Genomic DNA, 22415 nt, shown 5'->3' on the forward strand with positions numbered 1-22415 from the left:
GGATGATAGAATAATGGTTTCATTTCAACAATTCAAAATTCCACAAATCCTTGGTTTTGAAGTTTGACTCTAGATAGAGATGGAGAGGCACCACCATTTCTCTCTCAAAATGCCTCTCTCATTGGTTGGGTTGTTTCAAATATACTACTTAGGATGAAAGCAATGGTCAAACCCCACATTTTTTCTTCCTCTAAAAAGTTGCGTTGGGTCAAACACTAGGAACCAAAATAGCATGAAAAAAAAAGTCAACCCCACTAAGTTTTATAGTGGATGGAACCTTTTTTTTAACCTCCTTTTCACTTCAAGGCAAAGATACTAGTTAATTAACAAAGATTAATTAAAGGGTGGCTTAGAGTTTTTGCTTCCTTTTTTAACCGGAGAATACTTGACTATTTATCAGTAAGGACTAATTCTTGTACTTACTATTTGTGATAGCTCATTATTTTACAAAAAAAAAGAAACATTTGTTTTTACATCTCTCTTTCTTAGTTGTCAAACATTTAATGAGGATGATGACAAGATTGGTCATCACTGATAAGGAACAAAGTATTTTTCTTTTAAGTCCTATCATCCACGTGTTTTGCATAAAAACACAAAGTGTGTACATTAATTCCCTCTTGCACTTTTCAAAATAAAACATATATATCTCTCCATCTCTAATTTGTGTGTCAAGAGCAAAAATAAATGGTGGTGGGAAGGCAAAAGTGCTGGCTCATCTGCTGGCATGACCAGTTCTTATCAAAGTTTTAGTTGATTGACTTTTGTGTGAAAGAAAAAGAAATATGGGAATGTGGGTAAGTGAGAGTAGTAGTAGTGTGAAAGACAATAAAAAACACAAAGTTTTGTTTTTTTTTTTTTTATAATGATAATAATGAAATGCAGATGTGGGACAATGTCCAAACAACAAAATAATTGAAATTCATAAGTTGTTCTTCTATTATTATTATTATTATTATTTTGGAGACATTCCCTAATAATTCCTCACTTAAATAATAATAACACAATGATATATGTTGGAGTGTAAAGTTGTAAGAAGACAAGAGAGGGCTTAATTTGTCAAATTTCCCATGCCCTAAAGCCTTCCCACAAGCCCTACAAAATGACCACTTTTGTTTCCCCTATAACTTCGAACCCACTGTCACACACACAAACGTGTCGGCCCCTTTCAATGTGCTTGTGAGACCCCTTAAAAGGCCAAGCTAGCCAATAACAAAACACATCATTTTTTTTAGTCTATAGGGCATGCAAATTAATGGTCCAATCCAACCCCTATCCCAAAGAAAAGAAAAGAAAAAAAGAAGCCTTTACATTACGGCTTCTGCCTGTACTTTATATGACTATGCCTATCGCCCACACAATTGGCATCTTTGAATTGTACGTAATCTCTCTCTCTCTCTCATCTCTTCTTTTTTTAATACAATTTTTCTTTCTTCTCTCTCGCTATTGCTTCCCTTCCTAACACCAATAATAATCTCATAAGCAACTAATTTGGGCATCTGGGCTTGCTTCAATTTACGTATTTTTAATGTATTTGGAGAAGTATATGTAAAGGGAGAACTGATATACGTAACTGTAAGTAATATATATATATATATATATATATATATTTTATATTATGGGATGGATAATGAAAATGGCTGCTGCGGCCATATATGCATGGAAGAGAATAACATAATAATAGAGACACCAAACTTTTAATTTATTGTCACAAGCTGAAGGAATCTGTGGCGTGGGGTCAGTTTTTTCTTTTTTTAATAGAATTATACATCGTGATGATATATCTCTCAGCTAGAGATGAAGTGACAAGGGGTCCATTTTGGACCTTCCATTTCTGAGATTATGATCTCCATTAATTCAAATTAGAACCCTAAACCAATCGATGGAAGAAAATGAAGCATAAAACTCAAGGGAATCAAAATGGGATTTTTTTCTTTCTTTGGTTTTTGGTTTTGGGGGTTTTTGATAGAAGAAGGAGGCTGGTAGTGGCCACTTCTGTGCTTGCCTTTCACTCAGTAGATAACTAAGAGCCACTCACTCTAGGTTTCTTTTTGGAGCAGTTCGTTTGTGATAAAGACATTTATGGGAAAGAGGGCATATATGCCACCACCAGATTTAGCTAGGCATGTGTCTGCCCTCAATTTTTTAAACACAAATACCGTCTCTTTACCTTTAAATGTTCAAATTTAGTTTTAAACATGTTCGTCACGCTTGTTCTAAGGTTAACTTCCAAGAAGTAGAAGAAGAATTTTCTATAGGCCTTTTCGGTGGCAATTTGAAAAATATATTCCCTGTTGAAACGCATCATATAGAAAGTACATACACTAAACTTGAATATTTAAGGATCGTTTGGGGTGCGGGAACTTGATACGATATCTTAAACCCTAATTAAGAATATTAAGTTTGAGGGTTTACTTGAAAGGATTTAAGAGCATATTTAGTTTAAGAAAACTAGGTTTGAAGTGCAAGTTTATAAGGCTTATGTTTAGAAAAATTGTGGGTTCGCTCCCAGAAATATAGCCATCCGCACCCCTCACGTCGATCCCACAAACCTCTTATCCATTCTCATTCGATCACGGTTGGGAGCAAAATTGTGCATGAAAGTGGCTTTGGGGTTTTATTGAGACTCATGGGTTTGACAAACCCAGAAAAGTAAATATGGGTTAGAGTCCAAATAAATGTATAAGAATTAAAATAAAATAATAAGTAAAAAAAAAACTAAACGTACCAAAATGGTATTTTAACCAAACAAAAAAGGAATTTATGTTGTAGTAATTTTTTTAGGGTTAAAATACTATTTTGTTCCTATACTTTCGATCATTTTAGTCACTATACTTTCAAAATGTTAATTTTAGTCTCTCTACTTTCACTTTGAGTTCATTTTAGTTTTTGTACTTTCGAAATGTTCGTTTTAGGTCGTATTTTTTTTTAAATAACTATTTTGATCTATATTTTCAAAATTTTAACACAAATTCTATACAATACCGAAAACTCTTTAATATAAAAGGCATTCTTATATTTTAAGAAATTTAATGAGTACAATGTCTTGAAATTGTGAAAGAAAGAATTAGATTAAAAATAAAATTAAGAGACTAAAATAGTCGCTTTTTAAAAGAACAATGATCAAAATAAACCGTTTGAAAGTACGCGACCAAAATAAACCAAACTTAAAAAATACCAGTAGTTTAGTTTTTGGTGACTGTATTAACTTTTTTTTTTTTAATGGAAAAGAAAAGTGGTTCCTTTACGCTACACTTTAGAGTGTGTGTTTGGAAAGTGGGATTCTTATAATATAATTATTTAATTAATTAATGTGCATAAGTAGAGTAGGAGCACTAAAGATTCCATTATTACCACCAATGGCAATGGCTGAATTGGAGGGTCCGATTTGGTTGAATTTTGTCTCATTATTAATGTTTCTTTTCCGGCAAAATTAGACTTTTAGCTGCAATTTCCAACCTCCACACGTGTCCTCTTAATATTCGCCAACTTTTCATTTTGTCAAAAGTGTCCTGCTGCCCACTGCCACGTCGGATTTAACTTTTCCAAATATCCTAACAATTATTTCACCTTTTCTTTATGTTTCATATAGTTTAAATTTATTAATATTTAACTCTCATTTCATTCATAAAGTATTCTTCTATAAGCAATGGGCTTTATAATATGTTATTGGATTTAAATATTTTATATAGTAGTTTATGAGTATATTATGTGTATTAAACATAATTTCGTGACATAGAAATCTATATGTAGATATTCTTTAAGCTATAAAATTATCCATGTTTATACTCTTATTAGATTTTTTTTATTTGAATGATTCTATTTATTAAAATAAATTGTGATTTAAACGATTCTTATTTCATATATTTCGTTTTGATCCTTTAATTTCAAAACATATATTAATGGTAAGAATTAAAATGATTTTTGATGTGATTAAAATGAATTAGTTTAGAGATTAAAATATAATAAGTCTAAAAGAATGCAAATGAGGGTTAAATATAAAATAATATGAGAAAGTGGCAAGTACTTGTATATTAAGCATTTTGGAATTTTCTTTGAAGAGGCTGAAAGGGAAACATGCATCTGATTCCTTTAATTTAAATTTTAATTTAATGATTTTAATTCTTGATATGTTAAACAGCATGCTACAAAATTAGAAATATCCACCCTTTAATTTAATGGTCCTAATTAAAAGAATTAAAATCTTATTCAATTGCCTTTAAAAGGGCATAGGAGAGAGGGTCCCTCTAATATCTTACTAAACCAATATATTTAAGTAGACATTTAGGGAGATTCCTCTCTTGGAATAACATTCCATATCTATTTTATAACCCACATTTTGGGAAATTTCCCTCTTGCCCAAGACTTCCCATATTTGTGTTAAACTAAACCCTTTAACAAATCAAGTAATTAATATGTGTGGGTCATCATTTAGTTTGATGTTGATGCATATGCTTTTACATTAATTAATTCAATAAGAAAAGAAAGATTCTTAGGTTGAAATTACATTTCTCTCAACATTAATTACTTTTTTTTAATCAAAATTTGGTGAGACTAATGTGTGAATCGAGCCATTCAGGTCAATTCAAGCCAATCCAACCTACCCTAGTCGAGCTCATCCACCAAGCCAAATCCAAGGAAACTCCCTCTATGAATAAGAGATAGGTCTTATAGATTGGGGCGCAAGGTACATTTTCACCGTCCTACTTTTTGCTACATGACTTAATCTATATCTAATTTTAGGCATCAGAGGTAAATCTTTTTGGTGCATGCAGGTGGTATTCAATTGAAGCATTTGACATTGGACCCAAATCTAATCATGCATAAACAGCTACTTACTTCACCAGCGTTTTCACATATTTTTGAAAAGGAAAAAATGAAACTTTTTTTTTTTCAAAAAAAGGTACCGTCTCATTAGGAGGCTATAGGAAAGCACTCCAATTAAGAAAAATGATAGAAACGTTATAATTACAAAAGAAAAGAGGAGCTTCGGAAGACCATGATGAGGTTGAGATATTGATGTCTTCCCACATATTAGCACTCGATCTGGAAACTCCATCTACTTCATAATCGTCACACTAACAAAGCCACTCCTTTTTTTTTTCCTAATGTGTTTTAGAGTGTCATATACATATTATACTTTCTTAAAAAAAGAGATCTTTAACAACAAATATACTATTGACACATGGCCTGTATAGCCAAAAATGAAATGAAATGAAGAAATGCATTATTATTACACATTACATGCATGAAATGATTGAATAGGATCAAAGAGGATGAATGATTTAGTGAAAGGAAGAACTACAGTAGCAATGGAGTAAAACTGAAGATGATGACCAAAAAAGAAAGATAAAAACAATGTGGGGGAAAAGGGGGAAGAAGAAAATGACCCTTTGGAAGGGCAGGGCAGAGGAAATTAAAGGGTCAAGATGTGATATGGTTGAAAATATACATTATATATGCAGAAGAAACTTTTAGTACAGTACTTTATTTGGGCAGAGGGGAGGGTGTCCTTTATACTGCATGCATGCCCTCTCTCTGAGGGGTACCCCTCACAAACTCACCCCTCAACTCCTCACTTCACTTATCCAAAAACAACTCACTACAAATTGTACTCCACATTGACCCTAAAGTCCCCTTCTTTTGACACTTTTCCACTATTATTATTGCCATCCCTGGATGCCCTTCATGCTTAAACACAATAACTTCCAAACCCTGAATGGTAAATTCAAGTACAATTAGTTGGTACTAGATGGATGGAGATCCTTTTTTCTTTTTCTTTTTCTTTTTTGTCATTTCAGAAATTTTACTCTGGTGTGTCTTTATGTGTTCAGAAGGGTTATCTGAAACACTGAGTCAGTATTCTTCATGTGTGTGTGTCAGTATGCGTGTGACTATATAATATATACTGCTCGTTTGGTGTAAGTGTCTTTAGAGATGAGTGGAATAGGCTCGATCTTCAAAGTTGAGCGACGACGACTAAGATTTAATCAGACAGTTGGGATATATACTTATATGAGAAATGATTATTGTCTGGATTTTACGAAGACTACTATTGTTGCATTGTCGAACACATATAGACTATTGATTTATTGTTATTCCATAGGTCCAAAAATGCAAAAGATTTCATTATTAATTATGAGATCAATCAATTCCACTGCATTTTCATTGGTTCCAAACAATCAAACATTAATAACCTCTTATTTATGATAAGCTTTGTAACTTTAATCACAATATTCCTCATGATCATTAATTTATTTTTTGTCCTTTTAGGAATTTCTAGCTGGTGTTGTACATCACTTTGTACTTTTATTTTCTTAATGCAAGTTGTTGTTTTCAATGGCAGAGTTCTTTTTCCAAATACTAAATTAAAGTACATCATATTCATCATTCTTTAAAAAAGAGAAATTAAATAAATATATCATCATGGACTCAATAAGGAAGACCTAAAAAGTTAGGGCTATGCATTGTGGGGGGCGGTTTGAAATAATTAGAAAGAACAATAATGGCACAGCCCTAAAATTCAAAGGGATGGAATCCCACCAATTGAAGGGCACACTTCCCATTACAAAAGAAACTTTGTAATTTTCTTCACCACAAAAAATTTATTAAAAAAAAATGCATGATTTATTCTTATGGAGATATTTATATATTAGGGTTTAGCTAGCTAGATAGGCATATAGATAATGCTATTTTTTAAGCCACAAAAAATAAAAAGAATAAAAAATAAGCTGAAAATTTAAATGAGAAGTCATCTTCTTATTCAAAGAGTTTGCTGCAAAACTTTGTCTGAAAGGGAAAGAAATTACACTGTTGATGGCCTTACGTGTTCCACCAACGAGAAGATATGGAACCTAATAAAAATGTTATCTTTATATGTTCAAATGCATTGACACATGACAATGATAATGTTTTTGTTTAAATATATTGTAGCAATGTAATAGGTTTAGATTACATTTAATCTCTTCAGTAAATTCTCGACATTAGACTTGTTGGAATACAAAAAAATATTTGGGCCGTGTACCATTAAACTTTTAACAAGTATGAGAGAGAAATGCAGAAAAAAGAGATTTTTTATTTTAATTAAAAAGCGGTCAAATTTTTATTAGTAGTCCGTAAAAATTAATTGTCGACCCATAAGTATTTAAGTATTCTTCAATGGGATATAATATTAGCATAAGTGGAATATATAGGCTAATTCTTTTTTATTTAGTAAAAAAAATGTGGGTGGTAGAAATCAAACCTTTTAACTTTAGGAAAGATAATATGTGTTTTATCTACTAAGTTAATTAATATACTTAGGGTTGATTAAATCTTTTCAATATATTCTAAGTATATTTCTTTTGTATATATATAAAGATAGAATTTCTTTTGGATATGAATTTGATTAGTAAAATAGAAAATTACCTATCCATCTAGATTTAAAAGATAGCGAATTGCATTAATCTTTGGTCTAAAACGAGCAAATATATAACTTAAGCACGGTTTGTTTATCGTAGTAAAACTCCCTCTTTATCGTCTTTTCTTACTTTCTTATTGATGTCGAATCGAGAATATATTGAAATCTTGCAATGGATGGGAGCTAGGGGGAGGATTGATATACTAGGTAGAGGATTGTAAATATCAATCTTGTATTTATTTTAAATTTTTCTTCAAGTATAGTATGAAATAAAATAAATACCAAACCATGTTGTTAATAAAAATATTCTTTTTTAGATAATAGAGACATATTTCCAAATTACATCAATAAACCAACATAAACTCACATTTTTGCTCTTTTCTTCACTTTTTGTACTTGCATATTAATATGGAGACCATATCGACACATAAATGTATTCCTATTGATATAACAGCTCCAATGTAATTGTAAATAAAATAAAATAAAAGCTAATTTAAATGTATGATTCATGATTTTTTTTTCAATCATGATATATGTATATATACACACACTCAGCACACAAACTATATTTCATATAATTTCAAAAACAGGAAAAAAACTAACTTATTGTTATTAATTTTTTAATAATTATTGAATAATTCTATTCAATATCATGTTATTCGTATAATTGTCAATCAAAACATAGCTGAGTGGATAAGGCACCTATTACTTCCAATTTAATCCTCACTTCAACATTTGTTGCACTAAAATAGAAAAAAAATTAATTAAAAATTAAAGAAAAAAACAAAGAATTTTTTTCTTTTTTCTTTTTTCTTTTTCTTTTTCTCTGTCTTCTTCCAACTGCAGAATAATTTTGAGTTACAAGTTTTCTTTACGATATCCATGGAACCCAAGGTTAGATTGGTATTTGATAAAGAATCTACCTTTGGTTTCAAGGTTTGTATAAAAGAAAGAGAATTTTTGAATGAGGTATTCTTCAATTTGCACGTCAAGTTATTTTATTTGTTATAACTTCAATATACTGTCCATAAATAAAAAAATAAATAAACTTCAAATTATTGTAATGTGAAGATGAGAGTTTTGGTTATTTTGGGTGAAAATAGAAAGGGTTGGTTAACTTACACGGTATGGTAAGTATATTATTTAAGAATCATGGGATCAAACGATGGCGGATTTATTTCATAAAAATTAACAAACGTAAATCTATTAGACACAAAATTTAAGCTATTTTAGAGGTCTATCAAAAAATTTAAATTATAAAGACTAAATAAACACAACCGACTATGTACTAAAAAGGAATTAAAAAAGATAAAAAATAAACACAACCCTAAAAATTGAAAGAACCCAACTTACAACTTAACAAAAACTTTACCTCTAACTGATACTTAATTTGCACACTTCATCTAATCAAAGCAAGATAATACCATTTATTTACTCATTGTTAAACCACCACTAAATTCAAAAGTTTAAATAGATAAGTTACTGTAAACTTTGCATCATATAAATAGGGATAATTGTTCTATCTTATATACTCATGATCGCCTCTTTCTCTAGTTAATGCAGGATTTTGTTTGCATTTATTTTACAAACTCAATAATTTTAACATAATAATGTCAAACTACGTCCATTGAACCTAAAAACTTGAGTTGGATTATGAAAAGTTTAATATTTCATCAATACTTAACCGCTAGAACCCTTGAGATTGTGGTTAATTTGAATGGAAAATGGACATATACACATGTATATATGTGCAGAAAGGGGAAGGATGTATGAAGGTAGGGTTATTGAGTGGTGGGGTTTTGTGGAGAGAGTGTGGTTTAGAAGAGAGGCAGAGCCACTGCTGAAATTTCTTGTCATCTGAGAAGTGGACAGAGATAATTATTATAGCCTTCATTTTTGTTTCTCCACAAAGAAGCAGGCCCCCCCCCCCATTCTCCTCCTCCTTCTTCCACAATAATTCTATTTTCTTTCTCTCTTTTCTCTCTCTATTACCAATTATTTAACATTTGTTCTCTACCATTTCTCTCTCTTTCTTCTTCTTCTTCTTCTGGGTTTTGTGTTTAATTGGCCAATGTTTGTTCCTGTCGAGGTTTTGAATTTGTTTTCATTTGTGGGGTTTTGGGTACACTTTCCCAAAAAGAAGAGAAGAAGAACAACTTTTTGGGCCAATTAAAACTCAGTGGAGACTACTGTTTTTCTTTTTCCCTGATATGTCGCAGTCTCCCATTTTTAGTGTTGTTCATTATTCAGACAATAAGGGTTTTCTGGTTCATTTTATCCAACATAATCTCTCTCTCTCTCTCTCTCTCTCTCTCTCTCTCTCTCTCTCTCTCTCTCTCTCTCTCTCTCTCTCTCTCTCTCTCTCTCTCTCTCCCCCTCTCTCTGATATATCCTATATTTACCAAAACCCTACACAAATATCTTGCATGATTTTATGATCAATAAACCCTAGAGGAGGAGATATCAAAGAAAGTCTTAACAGAAACTAAGACATATATATCAGAGAGAGACAAATTAGAATGTAAGAGATCATATAAGTTTTATAATGCATGCAAAAAGGCTGCTTTAATGGAGGGGTGTGTTAAAGGGTTTGTAGTTTATGGAAAATGAAATGAAATCAAACCCTAGAATTAGAAAAATGTGAGCTTTTTCTTTGCTACCAGTGGAAAACGAATTAAAAAGGCCTGATCTTTTCTGTCATCTGTGGGTTGTTTGATGAAAACCCTTTTAGTATTTGGTCCAAAAGGGTTTTGTTGTGATGAAAAGTTAAAAGCAAAGGGGAAATGGAAAAAGAGAAAAAGAAAAAAAAAAGATGAGTTTTTTAAAGACTGGGTTTTTTGAATGAGAGGTGATCAGAGCAGCTGGATCACATGGTGGATTTTTTTAACTCAAAAAAAAAAAAAGAATTCCTTTTTTGGGTTGTCCAGGTTTTTTCCTAATATGGAAAGGTAACCAGAACAAAAGTTAGGCCAAAACCACACACACACATAGATTCCTTTCAATCCAAAGCCTCTGAAACAACCGACAACCTACCACCCCTCTCTCTCTCTCCAAAGTAAAATATATCATCATTTCAATAATCATCCAAATGTTCTAATGTTAATACATGAAAATCATGTTTATATCATAGAGATTCAAAAAAAATAGGAGAAAACGAGATCACGAGGAAATTGAGAAAGGAAAAGTTTAATAAGTTCGTACACTCTTAATTTTGTGTCAAATGAATCTTTTTTGAACTGAATCATTTGACTCTAGGGTAAACCATATCATGTAAGTTTGAATCGAGTTAATTAATTAATAACACCAACCCGTAACTAGACACGAAATCGAAAGTTGGAGAATGGGTAAACATTTAATTTCTACACTAAGGGCTACAAGTGGGGTGGATTAAATAAATAGGGGGACTCCTCAAAGGGAGCAAAAATCAGAAAGAAAAAGGAAAAAAAAAAAAACTGGGAGCTTATTGAAGAGTGGTATTTGTTGGAGTGGGAGTGGGAATGGGAGTGGGAATGGGAATGAGAGGGTCAGTTTCGTAATTAGAGCACAAAATGTCCTCCAAATTCCCCGTTTTATTCCCATCTAATTTAGTTCCATTTTTACCCATCTGAATCTGAAAATTCTGAGCGCCATCTTGTGAAGGTGAAGAAATGGGCAACAATGGCGGAGGAGGGGGGCCGCCTTTGATGGTGAGCTGCGTGGCTCTCTCAACCTGAACAAGCCAATCGGTGGTACAGAGAACATAAATCATCAAAAAGGCGCAGCAACCTTGAGCCGCAAGCAACCCAATCCACAGCCCCGCGAACCCTAATTTCACCACAAACCCCATCAGGATCGCCACCGGAAACCCGACCAGATAGAACGATCCGAGGTTGATGTTGGCTCCAATCGTCGGCCGGGCGCTTCCTCGGAGGACGCCGCAGCCGGTGGTCTGCGGGCAGTTTCCGAGCTCGCACAGCCCCACAATCGGCAATGCCACCGCCGTCAGCTCCAGAATCTCCGAGTCGTCGGTGAAGAACCTGCCCCATTTGTGCCGCATCAGCGTGGTGAACGCCATCGCCGCAACTCCCAGCGCCGCAGCGCAGCCCAGGGACACGATCATCGAGTTCCTCGCCTTGGCGGGGCGATTCGCGCCGAGTTCATTGCCGACTCTGGTGGAAACCCCGAGGCTGAGGGAAGATGGGAAGACGTAGACCAGAGAAGTTGTTTGAATTAAAATCCCCATTGAAGCGATTGTGGCTTTGGGGTTTACGAGGAGGCCACAGAGCAGAATCATGAACTCGTACCACCACCATTCGAGGCAAACAGAGACGCAAGTGGGGATCGCCAGAGAAAGCAGAGGAGCCCATCCATGGAGGCAATCCACGCTCGGGGAAACCCAAGAATCCTTGTAAACCCCGGAGAAGTAAACGAACGACGCAAGAAACAAGAAGACGTTGAAATTGAACCACACCATGGCAATGGCCACTCCGGAGATACCCAATTTGAGATGAACAACAAGGAGGAAATTCAGGGGAATGTGGAGCAGAACAGAGAGAGCAGAGCAATAAGTCAATGGGAGGGTAATGCTCTGAGTTCTCAAGTAAATTCGAAGTGGGTGAAGGAGGGAGAGGAAAATGAGGTCCGGGATTGAGAAGAGGATGAAAGTTTGGGCCATGGAGGAGATTTCTTGGTCTTGGCCACACCACAAGAGGATTCGTTTCATGTTGAGCCACATGAAGGAGATGGGAACAGAGGAAGTGAGGAGTAGGAGGACAGTTCTTTGGAGGGTTATACCAAGGATTTTCCATTGTTTAGCTCCATAAGCTTGCCCACAAATGGGTTCCATTCCCATGGCCAATCCAGAGAGAACAGAGTAGCCAGTGATGTTAGCAAAGCCAATAGAGAGGGAGCCGCCTGCAAGTTCAAGCTCCCCAAGGTAGCCAAGAAAAAGCATGGAGATCATGGCTCTCGAGTACAGAAGAAGCCCGGTTATGGCGGTTGGACCTGAAATCTTCCCTATTTCCTTCACTTCTTCCACGGCCTGAAGAATGCAAAAACCACAAAGCTTAGAAAAGAAAAAAGGGATTGAATAACAATCATGCAACCATCATTTTGATCTTCAACTTTACCTCAGAAAGAGTGGGGAGTCTATGGAGTTGAGCCAGTTGATCATCATCAGCAACAGGTTTGAGGAGATGATTATTGTTGTTGTCCAAGTTTTTGTTGGGAGTTTGAGCATTCATGAAGTTGGTTTTGTAGTTAGGAGGGAGAAATGAGGAATTATTAGGAGAGGTTGGTTTTGGGTTACACATAGCTTATTAGGTGCCACAACACAATCTTCTTTTCTATCTGTATTTCTAAGTGGGAAACAATAGATAGATAGATAGAGAGAGAGAGAGAGATATGAGTGAGTAAATGGAGCTCTCCTTCTCCCTCCGCTCTCTCTGAAATTTTGTAATATTTTGTTTGGTGGGTTCTCCTCTAAGTGAGGGCTTCTCAAAATGGTATGATGAGAGTGAATGGGAGAATGGGTTTATATACTTAAGAGGGATTGCGACCTGGAAAATTTTCTGCCGTCCTCTTAAGGAACGTGTCTCAAGATATCAAGGACAGTGGTCAAGAAAACAAAGAATTCTGCTTTTTAATTTTTTTTTTCCCTTTTAAAAAAAAAAAGTTAGGAGCCGACTGATTTACTAAAGCCTCACTTTTGGGACGCATTAGCTAAAATAATTTTATAATATATCCATGGGGGGGGGGGGGGGAGGCAAATTTCAAACCCCTTTTATGTTATCTTGGGGTAGAAGTGAAGGCAATTGAAAATTGGAAAAGAAAAAAAGAAAAGATTATTTTTTTACCGCCACAAAACAGAACCCATATTGGCATTTTTATTAAATTTGTGAGTAGTGGAATGAATGAATTAATTTACTCGGTGTTTTATAATATGCATAATGCAAAGTGAGTGGATAATCTTTTTAAACACTTGGAGTTTGTAGTTGTGGTTGAGTTTTGCAATATGCCTAAAAGAGATAAAAGAAACTTATCTTGGAATGCCAAGTGGATGAGGAGTTCGAGAAGAAAATTCTCTGAAATGACAGGGAGCATAAGAACTGGTGGTTTATAAAATATAAATATAAAAAAATGTTTTTATGTTTTTTGTTTTGTTTTGTTTTTTGTTTTTTTTTTTTTTTTGTGTTTGGATGGGAGGAAGATCACTGGCTGGCTGTGGCTTCTCTCTTTGTAGGCAAAGGAGATGTTTGCATGTTCAAAAGCTAACATGCATGTTTGATTCTTGTACAACCCATGTGGGAAATCATACCAATTCCAACCACCAATTCATCTGTCTGCAACAATTTCAACAAATAAAAAGCCCCTTCCACTCTAATCGAGAATGAAGGGGAAAACAGAACAAAATATGTTCTCAAAACCCCTTTATTATTAATATTCTGTGGTGATGAGATAAAAAGAAAAAAAGAGTGAAGGATGTTGATTTAGGGGGGGTTGTGTTTTGGAAGAATATTTATTACATACTTGGAGATATTGTGACAAAATGAAACCACTAATAAAATCATTCGAATCAATAATTACAATGCTATTTTGGGCTAACTGTCAAAAGGGTGGGCCTGTGACCTAAAAAAGGAGGAGGTTTGATCAATTTACAACGCTCTTTATTGATTTAATTTGAAATGTTGGTGTATTTTATCTTGGAAAACAGCCATGAAAGATGCACCTGAAATGGGGTAACATCTCTACCCCATTAGCAAATTTGGACATATTACTCCAGGTGGTAACTCGGGCAGAAGAAAAGCTGGAAATGCAAAAGAAGAGAAGAAAGAAAGGAAGGGGAAGGATGGTTTGAGATGGGACCACCAGATGGTGTGTTAATGGGGGAGGTGACAGTGGAATGGCTGTATGAAGAAGGGGCAGATGGAAGAAAGGGAACACACACAGTTTTAGGTGCTCCAATTACAACCATTAAAAAAATTGTATCCCTTTTCTCCCTACACAGATGAGACTGTCCCTCCAGCAGCTGGGGGACTGTGTCCTCAGCTGAGGCACAGCCCTACCATTATCAGCCACACCCAGAAGCCACCAAATTTGGATTGTTTATCCTATTCCTTCCTTTCCTTCTCTCACCACCAGTCTGAGCAGCAGCACAAAGGACCAATTTTTCCTTTGTAATGAGATATTGCTTCTCTGAAACTCATAACACAACCCCATGTCAGATTCCCATGTGTCTTTGGCTCTATCAGTTAGTATCAGCAGCACAACCCTCTGGACAAAAAACAAATCAATTTTAAGTGATTAAAAATATTTTAAACCATGTCTCCAAGTACACTACAGATTGAATTTGTTTTGCAGTTTGGAGAACCAAAATTTGGCCCATCAAATTACAGATCCCAAACAGGATTCAAGCAAAAGCAGAAGAGCTAAAAGTATCACATGTTTATGCTTATGCACTTCCTACTTCCTCATCAATCAGAAAGCAAATTAATCGACAACAAGTTGTTGTAATGGAGGGAGATCATACAGAATTTTTCTTGGCATCTTGGCAAACAGATTATAATAAATGCCAATACAAGTTTTTCGAAAATGATCTGTAGAAGTTGACAAGACACAAATTTGACACCAATAAAGATTATACCCTTCCAGACACTGGAATAAATTCACCATTGTTCCTCTCTATACCAAGCTTCTTCACTCTTTTCGAGGGAAAGATTGATTCTATCACAAGATTCTAAACAACATAGACCTAACATCTCCTTTCACCACACATGTAAAAAACAATTGTATTTAACTGATACCGCTCGAGCTTTCCTCATCAATAGTACCTTCTCTGGAAACAGAGATGCATGAAAAAGCCATAAATTGCAATCTAAGGTCAAGAACCAATTATGTTGTCACTTAAAGAATTTCATTATGCAGTTATGCTCCTCCATTTGAGATGTTCAAAGAATAAAGGAATATTACCTTTCGAGCAACCATTTCAGTACTCACTGATATTTCTCATCAAAACCTTCAGAAAGAATAGCATGAGATGAGAGCATATTAGATTATATCATATATTAGCAAACCAGATTTGTGTCTAGCAGTGCAATCAGACATAGGGAACTTATTCTGACATGAAAATGCAAGATCAGAGAGAAGCTAAAAAGAACATTTATTTTAAAAGTATATTTAGTTCAAGGATGCTATTGATCAAACATCGCTTGAGCTTTTCTTAACAAATTATCTAAAGGGATAAAAAGAAATGTCCTCATCAGGGTTTCAATCAGCACAATTCACTAATTAATTGTTTCCCACCAAGCACATTCCAACATACTCGTACAGAAACTCATGCACAAATGAATGAGAATCCAATACATTATGATTGAACCACCAACGCACTAAATTTTGCCTTAGAAGAAAATGATACTTCATAAGGAATAATTCCCAATCAGCAGCATTATCTTCGTTGGTAAGAAAGTAGTCTTCAGAGTAATTTTGGAATCCACAGCTCAGGCTTCCCCACTTTTAACACAGAAATTGTCATAAAGCAACATTTCCAGGAGGTGGGACTGATATTCATAAAAGAAAATTCCTCACTGTTTGCTGATAACTTGTCTCTCTCAGCATTTGGTGACAGCTAATGCTATAATTATCAATGTATAGCCACTGTGTCTGCTTAATCAATATCTTGTTTTTCCTCATTTGTCGCTTACTTATATAAAGCACCCACCATTGGTCACTGTAATATATGCCCATGCCTTAAAAATTTGCCATCACCGCTCCCCAATATTTGGACCAGACTTCATTGCTCTACTGTAATCTAATAAACAAACTTCCCCAACCCATCGCAACCCAAAAGAAAAAAATAATAAAAAAAGCTGTATGCAGAAACTCAGCCGTATAGTATTTGACACATGCGCTTTGCATCAAAATTCAGATCAATTATCACGTTGATCAAGGATGAGATGCACACCAACCAAGCTTTTCAAATATTCTGACAATCAACAAAGGAAATATTTTAAAAGAAGAAAATCCCCGTATAAACAGAGTCTTAATGTTTATTTAAAGCTAGTTACAAACTTGTTGGATGAGCTAAACAGTTTCCCAATAAGATGATAAGTTTGATGAAAGAAAAGAGAAACAAATATAACTGATACCTCATGTGAGGGTTCTGGGCTTCTGAGCACCAGACCGAGGAAGAGCCAAGATGGCAATGAGTCCACTTGCAAAGGCTGCAAGTGCTGCCACAGCAAAAGCTGGAGAGTTTCCACCACCAAACAGCTGATCCCATGGTCCACTTCCCAGGGACACCACAACCTATTATCCGATACAATAAATAAATGAATAAAATAACTTCAAAAGGATGAAAAATAAATGGTTGGAAAGTCACTAATAGCATTTTACCATAACGTTTTCCACATGAGAGCTCATTTATTGACTGAAAATTGATTTAAGAACCAATTATTGTGATTGAACTAGCAGGTTACATATATTAGATCAAGGGATATTTTAATTTGAAAATTTTGTTAATACCAGACAATACAGTCCATCCGTTGGTAGAATATCGGATTGCAAGTATAACTGCATCCACAATATTTTCAGGACATAACATGCACTAGAGGCTAAATATTTGACTTTATTATTTAAGATCAAGCCTCGGTTTGTCACACATATATATATATATACATGAAAAAGAAAAGAAAAGAAAAGAAAAGAAAAGAAAAGAAAAGTAGAGTGCAATCTCAAACAAGCTCGAGTCTTCAGAATGTCTCACGCAATTACGTCTCTCAACACAGCACCCAGCCCCACCCTGCTCTTCTGTTCTGAGGCAGACAGAAGCACAACGTATGGGACCAAGAAAATAAACGGCTTTGTGAGACACGATTATTCTGCAGAACGCTAAACTGGTTTTACCTTTTAGTCACAGAAACCTAGACCATCATAATTATGACAAAACTCTATCTATCCCTTCCTCAAAATTTAGATTATAAAATGCACAGTTCACCCAGAAAATTGAGATACCCATCACAACACAGCAAAAGATTTCAATTGAGATCTCAATTTTTGTATTATACATGACTTTTAGCTCTAAAGAGAAGACCCCTTCATATAAAAAGCAAAGTTGAATGATATATGTATAGGTAGAATATATGGCTTCCAGAAATACCATTTCTGTTTTGTTTTTTTTCAAACAAGCATGGAATTGAAATTAAAGTGAATAGAATAATTATATCAAGCAACAGATTCTCAAAAGAAGAAGAGAAAGAAATTAGAAAAAGAAAAGAAAAAAAAAATCCACCAACCATGAGGCACATGTTTATGAAAAGAGAAAAATGTTCAACTTATGCTTCCTTGTTAAAGGTTAAAATCTTTTACTGCCATGGCCCTCAAAGTCCACCATATCTTCAGATCAAAATATGTTTCTGACAATGTTACCTAAGGCAACAGCCAAATCTTTCGGCTGGATTGAATCCTACAGGGAGGTCCACTAGCGATCAAAAAAGTTTTGAAGAAAAAACAAAATATTTTGTCAAATTATCTCATTTATATTATCATCCATTACATGTTGAAAAGTGAATGCAGGACTTTCGATATGGACAAACTCTAATCCTCTCCCTGCGATTTCTTCCAAATGGAAATGTATTTCATCTGCATCCCCTAAAATATTTTCCCCAGACAAAAAGTGAACTGGCTAACAGCCTACAGGGATATCCACCACTGGATTTTCAAGAAAAATCTTGTCTTGATATGTCCCAAAAAAGGCCGGTCCAAATTAGACATACTTTGGTCAAATGACTAAACACGGAGCACACGAACTGTAATGTTCCTTCATTAGTTCAGGATAAGACCTTCCGTATTTTCCTTCTTGCAAATACAAGGTCAGCAAACTCTCTGTTTTCCAAGTGAAATGCAATTGTACCTCTTCCCCAACTATAGGGGTTTTCGTGCATTTCATACATGATTTTTATTCAGTTGGATATATATACATATATATTAAAAAAAACAGTATAAGTACAAAATTTGTGTAAAACCAACTATTGAGTCTAAACAAAGATCAAAAAATTTCTACGTCCTTCAAGATTGCAACATTGCAGACAATGGGACAAATTAGAAAAGAAAAATTCCCTCAAATAATGATGGAAAGGAAAAAAAAATAATGTCATCAAATCATAGGGAAAATTAGAAAGGAAACATTTTCCACAAATAATTGCATACTCTATACCCTCTCATGAAATAATAATTTAAAATACAGGCAACTCTCTCATGTATAACATGATATTCAATACATTCCCTTCTCATATGCTCCTCCTCCTTAGACCTTAACATAAATGAAAAAGAGGTTGCGGACACAAGAGGTCAATAAATATTAAAAATGAAAAAATATATATTTATAGACCTGTTTACTCTGACTATGTCTGTCTATAGGATGAAATGATGTCGCTCCCTCAAGCTCAATTGTCTAGAGCATCTCTCTAATTGTCACATATTTAAGACTTTTATTCAGCTTAAATCCTGTTATCAGATTGAACATCCACCCTCGAAATATTGGAAACCATAGATAAGTTTGGTCAAGGACCAGCAAACAACTCATTTGGATCGCTATCAAAAGTAAATTTCAATTAAAAAAAAAAGAGAAGAATCCAAATCAATGTTCTGTCCTAGGCATACACATTATATATTTTCTATGGGTATTTAATAGGTTAAGAGAAAACTCCTTTAAAGGAAAATGTTGATATCACTTCGCCCTCGCAGAGCAAAAAAAACTTAAGAAAAAGATAATGTAGGACCAGAGTCACCTGTGGAATAACTACTGCTAAGTTCAAGACACCCACGGACAACCCTGCAAGAAGCAACGCCATAATAAGCAACTCCATAGTTCCTCATTCAAAGAAAGCAACATCAATCCAATCCCCACCTTGACCAAGTTGTAAGGATTCAACACGTGAGCAGATCATGGCATACGGAACACTGTAAGTAATCTGCAATGAATTATTCCAACAAATCAATAATAGTGATGCATACATGGACATCCAATGTGCATTATCACAGACTGATAAATTTTATATTGACTAACTTTTCCAGATACAATATGATATACAAGTGAATTTTATCCCTGAAATCTCTGCATTGTTATGTACTTTTAGTATTCTTTGTGCTAAGACGAGAAAGGATGAGGCAGAAAGAAGTAAGATATAACACATGCAACCACATTTATACGACGAAGGAGCTGCTTACTGCCAAAGGAGCGCCAAGAAGGGCAAAGATAATCAATGCAGCTGATACGATACTATTTGGTGGGAAATCATGGCCTATATAGCCCATATTTTTTGCCACATACGTAAGAACCAGCATAGCAAGGAAACATAGAGCCATAAAAATATTAGAAATTCCCCATACAAAACCAGCACCCCACTTTCTGCACAGCTTCTCCATAAGTAATGAAGTTATTCCAAGGACGACAGAATTCAACATCAGACCAAATGCTCCCATTCTGACTCCAGAGTTATAACTCTGTCCTTCATTTGGCTTGCCACCATAAATCTCTCTACCCATCCAATCAGTATCAAAGAGAGTAAATGGAAACCATCCTATCCATGTGAGGGAAGTGACAAGCAAAATTACCCACATATACCCTGAAAAGTATCTAAAAGTCCGAAACAACTCCCAGAGGAAAGCTTCTGAAGCATGATTTGACTGCCCCATACCTTCTTCCACAACCAGGGAGGACCTGTCACTTGAATCTAGAGGCAACTCTTGAACAGCTGATACACTCAAGTATGTTGTAATTGCAATGAACACAATATCAATCAAGAAAGCTGACTTGAGATTTGCACAATTAACAGAACACGCATTGGTAAGAGTAAACGGCAAAATCTTGTACCAGCCACTAAAAGATCCTGTCGCATATCCAAAAACATTACCAATAGCTATAAATAGAGAAAAATAAGCATTTGCCACTCGATTCCTCCGATGATCCTTACCTAGAACAATATTATTTTGAAAAACATAAGTGTCATCACAACATAAGAGGTTTCTTGGATTTAATTGAACGTGCCATAGCCACAAGCAGGTACCATGAATGCTTTTTAATGAGGAGGGGGCCTTGATTGTGTATTAACATGCATCCGAAGAATACTAAGTGCCAACCAATTTTTTAATATTACTCTCCATCAAGAGTCAGGGTATATTAATTCAGACACGTAAACTAGCCTCCTGGCATGTCAGCACGTACCAGTTGTTCTTGCTCAAGTCCATCTATATGGGAGAACTAAAACCAAATTACAACAATTTTGCCTTTTTTATATAATTGTGGGTGTAAAGGGCCAACTGATCCCACAAAAAAATTGTTTCACCCTAAAACATTAGACACCAAACACCCGAAAGGACATTTAATTTCCCGCATAAATGATCACACTGATATAAACTATAACTTTAAACGCATTTAAGACTTACAGAACTTGTCCTTTGACAACGAATAACTGCCCGTTTGTCAGTTTACAACAACTACTAATTTACCATTACAGAAAACTTTTCTATTTTCTTGCTACAAGAATAACTTGTTAAAACCTTTTGATCGTGATTGGCACAGTTTAAGAATTTAAACTCTCTTGGTTTTATGTAATCACGATTTCTTCCACTAGTTTTTCGACTATATAATGTATAATATGACAAGTGAGGGAGCTTAGACAAATACATTACTCACCTTATTGCATGAATTGGTGGCAAATTACTTCTTTAAATTGGAAGGCACGAATAATTTAGGGAGAATGGTAAAATATGAACACGAACAGTTGAATCTAAACACTTTCAACAGAAGAACCCGTAAAAACGGAATCATAGACAAACAGAGATATCAAAGTTCAAAAGTTATACCAAACAACTTACCGGTAAGATCGGCGAGCAGAGCTCTACAAGGACCCTGTGAGAAGTTGTTAGCCACGTCCAGAAGCCAAAATCCAACCACAAAGAATCCAATCGCACGATGCCTAACACCACCTCTGTCTCCAATCAACCAACCGAGGTCCGCCGAGTGACCGATTATCAAAACGGCGATTACGATGGAAACTGCTCCAGCGACGATGAAGGGCCTCCGACGGCCATGTCGGCTGGTGCAGCGATCGCTCATGTGGCCAGCCAGCGGCTGCACGAAGAGGCCGGAAAGCGGTCCGCAGAGCCATATGAGACTAGACCAAGCATGAGGAATACCGAGCTCTTGAATATAAGGAGTCAGAAGAGAGAGCTGCAAAGCCCAACCGAATTGAATTCCAGACGCCACAGATGCCACGCGGAGTAACCGTCTTAGCGGAACCCTAGCTCCTGCTACCGGCCGAATCGCCGGTCCATGCGGTCGACGAGACACAGTCCGGTGGCGCTCCGATGACTCCGGCATCACCATTTCTCCGTCTAGATAGCATGCAATTTGCGGCACTCTCTCCCTCTATCTCACTCTCTCCCTCTCTCTATCTCTAACTGTACGCCGCGATTCCTCGAACGCAGAAGCCGGAGGGAAAGGTGGCGGTTCCTGTCCGCTTCAGAAATCAGAACCAACAACCGAAACTGCCCCTACGGTATTCAAATAAATTACGGGCACCGCTTCCAAAAAAAAAAACAAAAGGAAAAGAAAAAAAGCGGGAAATCAAGGGAATCATTAAGTAATAACTACACATAAGTTTGTTATTAATTTCAATTCCTCCTCTTTTTCCTCCCATTTAATCCTTTAGAAAATAACTAAGATATTTTTAAATATTGAGCTGTATTCATATTAGCGTAATTCTAATAATTTAGATGAGTTGAGTTAAAATGGTGCAACCTAAATAGTTATGATTTGGAAAGATGAATTTAGAGGTGGGAGATGAGCCACTCACTCAAGTAGATTTATGGGATGAGAGGCGTGAGCTAAGTAGTTAATTCACAAGTAGCTTTCATAACCAATAGGGCCTATATAGAAAAGAAATGTTGCACACTAATGCGGTATTGACCAAACACACTTTGATATAATTAAATTTGGTATGGGACTAAGCCAAGGTGAAATTGCGTATTTTCAAGTGAAGTA

At 35.4% G+C, this 22415-nt stretch overlaps 2 protein-coding genes across 5 annotated transcripts; both read right to left on the reverse strand.

Annotated features, from left to right (window-relative positions):
• Positions 1–10662: 10662 nt before the first annotated feature.
• ZF14 (MATE efflux family protein) lies at positions 10663–13021 on the reverse strand. Its single transcript, XM_022275934.2, has 2 exons — positions 12505–13021; positions 10663–12416 (listed from the first exon to the last, which is right to left on the reverse strand). Exons 1-2 carry the CDS (start codon positions 12685–12687, stop codon positions 10857–10859), a joined length of 1743 nt encoding a protein of 580 aa, XP_022131626.2. The 5' UTR covers positions 12688–13021; the 3' UTR covers positions 10663–10856.
• A 997-nt stretch (positions 13022–14018) lies between these two features.
• Positions 14019–21972, reverse strand: SUT4 (sucrose transporter 4). Of its 4 annotated transcripts, none has more exons than XR_015792714.1 (6): positions 21248–21972; positions 19598–20343; positions 19278–19341; positions 18759–19202; positions 16519–16678; positions 14019–15389 (listed from the first exon to the last, which is right to left on the reverse strand). XR_015792714.1 is itself a non-coding variant. In XM_022275721.2 (6 exons), the coding sequence occupies exons 1-5, from the start codon at positions 21756–21758 to the stop codon at positions 16520–16522; spliced, it is 1440 nt and encodes a 479-aa protein (XP_022131413.1). In that variant the 5' UTR covers positions 21759–21963; the 3' UTR covers positions 14019–16355; position 16519. The 4 variants fall into 4 exon arrangements, 2 of the variants coding, with proteins under 2 accessions (XP_022131413.1, XP_022131412.1); XM_022275721.2 differs by having other exon boundaries at positions 14019–16355; positions 19159–19202; positions 19598–20259; positions 21248–21963; XM_022275720.2 differs by having other exon boundaries at positions 14019–16355; positions 19159–19202; positions 21248–21961.
• Between the last annotated feature and the right edge of the window lie 443 nt (positions 21973–22415).

This window comes from Momordica charantia (genome assembly GCF_013281855.1).
Source record: "Momordica charantia cultivar OHB3-1 chromosome 8 unlocalized genomic scaffold, Mcharantia_2.0 BLBB01000008.1, whole genome shotgun sequence".
NCBI lineage: Eukaryota > Viridiplantae > Streptophyta > Magnoliopsida > Cucurbitales > Cucurbitaceae > Momordica > Momordica charantia.

What these genes read in the sequence shown, in the direction of transcription:
- ZF14 (XM_022275934.2), bottom strand. Translation starts at nt 12,687, where the DNA reads ATGTGTAACCCAAAACCAACCTCTCCTAATAATTCCTCATTTCTCCCT. An exon ending in GACTCCCCACTCTTTCTGAG is followed by an intron (nt 12,417 to 12,504) that starts GTAAAGTTGAAG and finishes TGCATTCTTCAG; the next exon opens with GCCGTGGAAGAAGTGAAGGA.
- SUT4 (XM_022275720.2), bottom strand. Translation starts at nt 21,758, where the DNA reads ATGGTGATGCCGGAGTCATCGGAGCGCCACCGGACTGTGTCTCGTCGA. An exon ending in TTCTTGGCGCTCCTTTGGCA is followed by an intron (nt 19,342 to 19,597) that starts GTAAGCAGCTCC and finishes AATTCATTGCAG; the next exon opens with ATTACTTACAGTGTTCCGTA. An exon ending in ATCCTTACAACTTGGTCAAG is followed by an intron (nt 19,203 to 19,277) that starts GTGGGGATTGGA and finishes TGCTTCTTGCAG; the next exon opens with GGTTGTCCGTGGGTGTCTTG.